Source organism: Ichthyophthirius multifiliis, assembly GCF_000220395.1.
Source record: "Ichthyophthirius multifiliis unplaced genomic scaffold scaff_1120509249854, whole genome shotgun sequence".
Lineage (NCBI taxonomy): Eukaryota > Ciliophora > Oligohymenophorea > Hymenostomatida > Ichthyophthirius > Ichthyophthirius multifiliis.
Genome location: NW_004087239.1, coordinates 1 through 8,117, shown reverse-complemented (window position 1 = coordinate 8,117; position 8,117 = coordinate 1). Strand labels below are relative to the sequence as shown.

General features: G+C 16.4%; 2 protein-coding genes and 1 non-coding gene across 3 annotated transcripts, besides 20 other annotated features; 1 reads left to right on the top strand and 2 right to left on the bottom strand. All coding sequences in view use genetic code 6, as the record gives it.

The window, feature by feature from the left end:
• Nucleotides 1-393: 393 nt before the first annotated feature.
• IMG5_037830 (hypothetical protein) lies at nt 394-2,530 on the bottom strand (the record flags this gene model as incomplete). The annotated part of the gene is made up of 6 exons (XM_004038965.1): nt 394-649; nt 694-1,597; nt 1,718-1,892; nt 1,939-2,147; nt 2,195-2,457; nt 2,517-2,530. The coding sequence occupies 6 exons, from the start codon at nt 2,528-2,530 to the stop codon at nt 394-396; spliced, it is 1,821 nt and encodes a 606-aa protein (XP_004039013.1).
• Nucleotides 479-543: a microsatellite.
• Nucleotides 486-524: a microsatellite.
• Nucleotides 1,608-1,658: a microsatellite.
• Nucleotides 1,619-1,657: a microsatellite.
• Nucleotides 1,680-1,711: a microsatellite.
• Nucleotides 2,531-2,598: 68 nt separating the features above from the next.
• Nucleotides 2,599-2,681: a microsatellite.
• Nucleotides 2,627-2,681: a microsatellite.
• Nucleotides 2,682-2,818: 137 nt separating this feature from the next.
• Nucleotides 2,819-2,851: a microsatellite.
• Nucleotides 2,852-3,369: 518 nt separating this feature from the next.
• Nucleotides 3,370-3,402: a microsatellite.
• An 81-nt stretch (nt 3,403-3,483) lies between these two features.
• Nucleotides 3,484-3,540: a microsatellite.
• A 97-nt stretch (nt 3,541-3,637) lies between these two features.
• Nucleotides 3,638-3,681: a microsatellite.
• A 76-nt stretch (nt 3,682-3,757) lies between these two features.
• On the bottom strand, nt 3,758-5,651 carry IMG5_037820 (hypothetical protein; the record flags this gene model as incomplete). The annotated part of the gene is made up of 8 exons (XM_004038964.1): nt 3,758-3,823; nt 3,877-4,120; nt 4,166-4,261; nt 4,338-4,428; nt 4,522-4,735; nt 4,775-4,908; nt 4,956-5,021; nt 5,087-5,651. 8 exons carry the CDS (start codon nt 5,649-5,651, stop codon nt 3,758-3,760), a joined length of 1,476 nt encoding a protein of 491 aa, XP_004039012.1.
• Nucleotides 4,444-4,517: a microsatellite.
• Nucleotides 4,444-4,520: a microsatellite.
• Nucleotides 5,400-5,521: a microsatellite.
• Nucleotides 5,407-5,505: a microsatellite.
• An 806-nt stretch (nt 5,652-6,457) lies between the features above and the next one.
• Nucleotides 6,458-6,500: a microsatellite.
• Nucleotides 6,501-6,639: 139 nt separating this feature from the next.
• On the top strand, nt 6,640-6,711 carry IMG5_037810. The gene has a single exon. It is a non-coding gene; the product is annotated as a tRNA-OTHER (tRNA).
• A 444-nt stretch (nt 6,712-7,155) lies between these two features.
• Nucleotides 7,156-7,210: a microsatellite.
• Nucleotides 7,162-7,210: a microsatellite.
• Nucleotides 7,164-7,206: a microsatellite.
• An 823-nt stretch (nt 7,211-8,033) lies between the features above and the next one.
• Nucleotides 8,034-8,066: a microsatellite.
• Nucleotides 8,067-8,117: the final 51 nt, after the last annotated feature.

Here is an 8,117-nt window from a genome sequence, read left to right as displayed (position 1 = left end):
ATTTTTTTTAAATTATATATATATATATATAAAAAAAAAAAAAATAATGTAAACTTAATATATATTTTAAAGATATATATATATATATATATATAAATAATATTTAGTTTTTATTGAGTATTAATTCTAAATTTTTTATTATTAAAAAATATTTATTTAATTAATTACCACTAACCTTTTTAATTTGTATATAATTTTAAAAATAAACTTTATATAAATAACTATATCATTTTAATAATAATTCATTATATTTAATAATTTTTGTTTTATTAATAAAAAATATATTAAGTATAATTTATTTTAAAATTAAAATAAAAAAAAAAATCAATGTATTTAAAAAATATAATATTTATATTTAAATATATAAAAATTATTTTTATTTATTTATATATATCATTATTTATGAATTTCTTTTTATTATTAACTTTATTTATTTTATTCATTATCATATTCTTCTTTATTACTTTCTTTTTATACTTATTATTTATTTTATTCATCCTCTTACTATTATTATTCTTCTTCTTCATCTTACTATTATAATTCAAGATAAGCTTTATAATTACTTTTAGGTTCAAAAGGCTTCTTACCTAAAATATTAGTAATTTATTTAAGATCAAGAGTTTCTTTATCTAATAATTCTTAAGATAATCTTATAATTAAAAAATATATAAATAAAATTATTATATATATTACTTATCAACTAATTCTTTATTATCTAAAATAACTTATTTAGTTCTCTCAGTAGACTATTTAATAATTTCTTTTATTTCATCATCAATAGCCTTATTAGTAAAATCTGAATAAGTTTTACTATATTCACTCTCTGTATACCCAATATTTCCTATTTTTTCATTCATTCCATACTTCGAGACTACCGAAAAACATAACTCATAGGCTTTTTATAAATCATCATAAGCTCCTGTAGTTATACTGTCAAAGAAGATCTACTCAGCGCATCTTCCTCCTAACATACAGCATAATTTATCCATTAATTCTGATTTTTTTTATAGGGAATTTTCGTTAGGGAGATATTAGGCGAAACCTAGAGAGCCTTTAGTTCTTGGAATTATAGTTATTTTTAATAAAGGATCACCCCCTTTTAAAAACCAGGAAACAACAGCATGTCCGCTTTCATGAACTGCGACAATTCTCCTTTCTTCTTCGGAAATTATCCTCTTTTTTTCCAAACCTCCAATTACTCTTTCAGAAGCTAACTCAAAATCTAATTAATCTACGAATTTCTTATTTTTTCTGGCGGCCATTATAGCTGCTTCATTACATAAATTCATTATATCAGCACCAGAAAATCCAGGAGTTAATGTAGCTAGTCTTTTAGCATAATCTTCCATCGTTTTCTAAGGATGAAGCTTTAAAGGCTTTAAATGTACCATAAATATCTATTTACGACCATCTATATCAGGATTTGTAATATCAACAGAACGGTCAAAGCGACCAGGACGAGTCAAGGCTGGATCAAGAAGTTCCTTACGATTAGTAGCAGCTAAAACTATTACATTAGAATTAGAATCGAATCCATCCATTTCTACAAGAAGTTAATTTAAGGTATTGTCACGTTCATCATTAGAACCCATTTTATCTTTTATTTAATAAATAGAGATAAATAAATATAATATAAATTTAAATAAATTAAATAAATAAATATATATGTATTAAAATAAATATATATATATATATATATATATATATATATTTTTACTTTCTCTTTTTCTACCTACAGCATCTATTTCGTCAATAAAAATTATAGACGGTGATTTTTCTTTTGCTTATTTAAATAAATCACGAACTCTAGAAGCTCCTACTCCAACGAACATTTCTACAAAATCAGAACCTGAAATAAAAAAAAATGGTACTCCTGCTTCTCCTGCACAAGCCTTTTTAATTTATTTTTAATTAAAAATATATATAATTTTTATTTACTTTTGCTAATAAAGTCTTTCCTGTTCCTGGTGGACCTGTTAGTAGTGCTCCTTTAGGAATTTTAGCACCTAAATCTTTATATTTTTTTGGCTTTTTTAGAAAATCAACGAATTCTTAAATTTCTTACTTAGCTTCATCTTATCCAGCTACATCTTTAAATTTAGTTTTTACTTTCGTTCCAACTCCAAATATTTTTACATTTGATTTACCTTATTTTTTATAATAAATAAAAAAATAATTGTGTATATAGAAATACCCATGCTAAATATATCTCTTCCATCTCCAGAACCAAATCCACCTCCACCTTTAGAAGGTTTAGTATTAACTTTAAATTATTTATAAACGAAATAAGATATAAGAATAAAACTAACTGGGCTAATAATACTGTTAAAAAGATTAAAGAATATTGCCGCTTCAGTTCTATATTAGAAATCTATAGGGAAATTTTATAATTCTAATTCTTTTTTTTTAACTTCAATTTATTCGATAAAATTGTCGACATTTAAAATTGGTAATCTTCTAGTTTAATTACTTTTTGTGTATATTATTGCTTCATATGTTGATAATTTAAAATTTACAAGTTAAACAACATTTATTTTAATGTTTTTTAATTGATTTTTTTCTAAATATTATTTCTAGAAATCCTTAAAAAATTTATTTATATATATTTAAATAATCAAATAAATAAATATATAAATATATATATATATATATATATATATATATACATATATTATATATATTTTACTATATAAGATATTAATTCTTAATCTTTATATTTTTTATAAAATAATCCTGTTAAAATTATAATTATAAATGAAGCTCCTAGTTTTTTTAGATTTTATTTATTTTTTAGAAATTCTTTAATTTAATTTATATATTTTTAAAATTTTTCTTTTTTAAAATTTTCTTTGTTTTCATTTTATTATTCGTCTTCTTCTTTATGATTTAATTTTTTATAATCGAAAAAATCGCTTTTTTTTTCTTCTTAAGATTTATCTTGTTCGTTGTCATGTTTTTCTTATTTATTTTAGCCTTCTTTAATATTTTTGTTTAATTTTATAAATATATCTTCTTCATCCTCTTCTTATGGTTCTTTTTTTTTATTTGTATCTTCGTCCTTAGATTCACTTTTTTCAACTAATCATTATTTTTATTAAAAATATTTTTATCTTTAATAAATAAATACTTTTTTCTTATTTTTATTGTTTTATTTATTAATCTTAGTATTGCTTTTTTTTTATTTTTCTTTTAAATTTATCAAATCCTTATTTTTATTTTCTTATAAAAAAAAAAAAAATTAATACCATCTGGTTCTTAATTTTAATTTAGACAAAAATAAAACTTTTATTAATATAATAGGCTTTTTTGAAAAAAACTAAGGTTAAGTTTTTTAAGTTTTTGTATATTTCTGAACATTAGAATTAAATATATTTAATAAAATATTTTATTTATTAAAATATTATGTGTATAGTATTTTTTTTTGATTTATATTAATTTTTCTAGAAAAGTAAAAAAGAAAAAAAGTAAAAAATTCGTAAATTAAATATTGTATATTTAATATAATATTATATAATTTATATAATATTTAATTTTTAATATGAAAATATAATGTTATATTCAGTAAAATATAAGAATATATAAAATATAAATAAATATGATTATATTTTAATAAATATAAATAAAAAATATATTTAATTATATAAATATATATATATATATATATATATATATATATATATAAAAAAAAATTAAAATAATTTATTTAATTATCTATATTATTATTCTTAAATATAAATAATTTTTATTTAAAAATAAATCAATTAATATTTTCTTGCCCAGTTTCTTAATCCCAAGGATCATTTCCATCATTAAATACTTCTCCCTTTATATATAAATATATGAAATATATATTTTTTTTAATAACAAAAAAATTACATTTTCTTAATTTTCTTCTTCCATAGCTAGCCTAAGATATTCATTTTAAGCAAATCTATCCCAATCTGAATAATCAGGATGCTCATTAAGCTCATTTCTAATATTAAATGGATCTCTTTATTCATATGATACAAATTTATTTAAATTTGTTAAAAAATTAAAGAATACTCCACTTAAATTTTATTTTTATTTAAAATGATAAAAATAAAATTTTATATCATCTTCAGGTTTTAATAAATCAACCCTTATTATATAAATATACTTAAACAATTTTTTTTAAAAAATATACATTTAACAAACTATATCTTCAAAATACACTAATTCGTGATTTAAATACTCTAATCTTTATCTTTGTTCTTCGAAAAATTCTTTCATTTCATAACCACTTATTATTAATAAAATATGTATTAAATGTATATTATATATATTTATAAATTATAATTTTTTTTATATATAAATACGTAATTATTCCATTGTTATCTAAATCTATAATTTTAAACCAATATTATAAACTAGTTAAATTAGTTTTATCTTCTTCAGCAAGAACAAACCCTAAATATTAAAATAATATATATATATATATATATATATATTTATATTTTTAAATTTATATTTATATATATATATTTATATTTATATATTTACAAATAAAATCTTCATAACCCATTTTTTATAATTCTCCGCTTTTAAATTATCTTGGAATTTCTTCAAATATTCTCTCCACTGTTTTTCTTGATAAAGTATGACCTGAATATCTACTAAATTCTTCTTTATTTATTAAAAAATCATGATCTTAATCTAATTCCCAAAATTTGCAATACAAAACATAGAAATGTTCATAAGAAAAATAGTCTCTTATCTTTTTAATATGTTAAAAATATATTTATTTTATTAATACTTTATTTATATCTTCTTCAGTATCTACTTATTATAATATTTAGAAAAGATTACTTTTTTTAAATTCTTTATAAGTTATTTTGCCATCATCTTTTCTATTTACAATAAAAAAAATTCTAATTATAACTGTATCAGCTATATAATTTTATTTAATATTTATATTTTTAAAAAAGTATTATTACCATATCTTTCTTAAAATTCTGGAGTTGCTTTAAGAAATTCTAATCCAGGATGAGTTTCAAGAAGAACTTTAAATTACTTAATAATTAAACATTTAAATGATTTTTTTTTTTAAAAAAAAAAATATACAAACCTTTCATTAATGGTAAGAAATCATCTCTTTCAATAAAGTCATTAGATTATTTTTTCAAAATATTAAAAAAACGTTATTATAAAGAAGTATTTTGTAATTCATTTTTCCAATAATTCAAAAATACTGTTTTATTTATTTTATCATTCTTTTATTTGTCGATTTTATTAAATAACAATTAGATTAGAATATTGGGTAATTAACATACTTTTGTTATTAAATCTTTGAATTCTTTTAGTTATATTTCATTATTTTTTCCGAAAATTTCATTAATTGTATTCTATATAATTATGTTAGCAAAAATTTATTAATAAAGATATGTATATATATATATATTTATATTTATATTTATTTAAATATATATATATATATTTTATATATATATATATATATATGTATTTATTATTTTTACATATATATATTTTTATATATATATATTTTATATAAAATATTTGTATTACTATAGTTTATTATTGTTGTTAGTTTTATTATTAATTTTCTCCGAAAAAAAATTATGGTATTTAATCGTAACTAGCTTTGTTTAACATAACACTTTGCATCTAATCATTTTTAATTTTATATCATATTAGAATTATTTTATTAATCAAATAATATACATATATATAAATTATATATTGTAAATAAATATAATATAATATTATTTTAATTTTTTTACTTACAAATGTAAATAATAAATTAATATTTAAAATATATTTTATACCAAAACACTATTTTATAGATTATTTTATTTTGTATTTTCTTGTTTTTATACTTTCAATGGTGATTATATTTGACTATCTTATAAATTTTTGATTTGTTTAGAAGGAGATTTTTATATTGACGAATTTAATATTGCTGAATTTGTCATTGAATTTTATAAAGTAATACGTGGTGATGTGAAAATAGGGTTAGGTAATACATTTTCATTTATAGTTCCATTTTTTATATCTTTTATTAAATTTTAAATAAGTTCATTTGTGGAAGATTGGCTTAAAAATTTTAAAAATAAATCCTGTTTTATTATAAATTTTTATTTATAAATAATAAATATATATATATATATATATAGTTATATATAAAAATATTTAAATATAATTAAAATTACTTAATTACATTTATTTTTTGCTTTGATAAGATATAACGCACATTATTGTTATAAGAAGGTAATTTATGTGTCGAATTTTTGGAATCAATCATCATTAATTTATTTTAATTTGATTTTTTTTTATGATAAATAAAATAGAAATTTAATAATTATAAAATGAAAAAAATAAATAAAATATTTATTTATAATTATTTAAATTTTTTATTTTTTTAAATTTATTTTAAATAAAAAGTTAAATTAAACTAATAGAATATAATTCAATAAAAAAGATATTTTATATATTAAGTATTTTTTATTAAATATTTTATATATAATTAAAGGAACAATATAAATTTACAAAGCAAAAAAAAAAAACTTTTTAAATAATTTTTTAAAATTAAAATAAATATTAATTTATTTATTATTTACTTTTAACTTTAATTATATTTGTATTATATAAATCACTGTGACGGGTTCCATAGTATAGTGGTTAGTACTGGGGACTTTAAATCCCTTGACCTGGGTTCGAATCCCAGTGGGACCTTACTTTTTTATTAAAAAAATAAATTGTAAAATATAATAAATAAAAAAAATAAAATTATGTTTAATTCTAAAAAAAATAAACTAAAATTAATTTATAATATATTATAAATATTTACTTTAATGAGAAAAAAAACATAAAAATAATAAAAAAGTAAATTAGATAAATAATGCAATAATAATACTTTTATTTTTAAAAAAATAAATTAAGTTTTTATATTATATAAAATTATTAATTACAAATAAATTTTTTTCTTATATTATAAAAAAATCATTAATTTAAAACTTTTTATACACAATCAGATTAAACAGAATGTAAAATTTATTATAAAAATAAATTTTGTTTTTCTAATTAATTATAATAAGCTTACTATTATTAATGATCTAATATTATTTTTCCATATTTTTTTTAAATTTAATTTATTTATTAGTTTATTGTCTTATTTAGTTATTATTAATCTTATAATTATTATATTTAAATCTATAATTTTTATATTTATCTTTCATAATTAAATATATGGTTTTGTATTTACAATTATTTTATTTTATTCTTATATTTTATTTCTTTTTCTTTAAATTAGTTATTAAAATTTAAAATTTCCAAAAAACTTTAATCTTCATCATCTTAAGTTAAACTATGCTAGGTCCGGTTTTTTTAATTTAAAAAATCCCTCATAATTTATGAATTATTTTTTCCAAAACTTTAGCATGTAGTATTTAAGCTTTACCGTAAATAATTTTTCTCATTTAATTTTTTTTATTAATTTATTATTTATTCGTTAGATTGTATTATGGGATTGTTTATTGCCTTATTGGTTTGCTTTAATAATTGTTTTTTTGTTGTAAATGTTTTTTTTTAAATTTTGGTTTAAAAATATAGTTTAGATATTGTTTTTATTATTTTAACTGTTATTATGTTTTCTTATTTAATTATTTTAACTTTTAGAAAGAGATTAACTGCGTCTTTATTGTATATTATTATCTTTTTATAACATATAATTTGGAACGAAATGATTTATAATTATAAATAGTATAGTTTTTATTTATTTATTTATTAAAATATTATTTTTAATACTATTTAACGAAATTTTATGTAAAAAAAAATTGATTAATTTAATTTTGCATTTTTTTATACATATTTAATTTAATTTTTGTTTTAATCTTTTTTTTTTCATGAAATATATATAAATAATATAATTATATTAATTTTATTATAAATTTGTTTATTAAAATAAATAAAAGGAATCATTTTTACTAATATATTAACTTAATATATAAGAATTTAAAGAAATATGTATAGTATATAATTTTATAATTGGAATAAATAATTAAAGATTAAAATTAAAAATTAAAATTAAATATAAATATATATATATATATATATATGCATATATTATTTTCTAATATAAT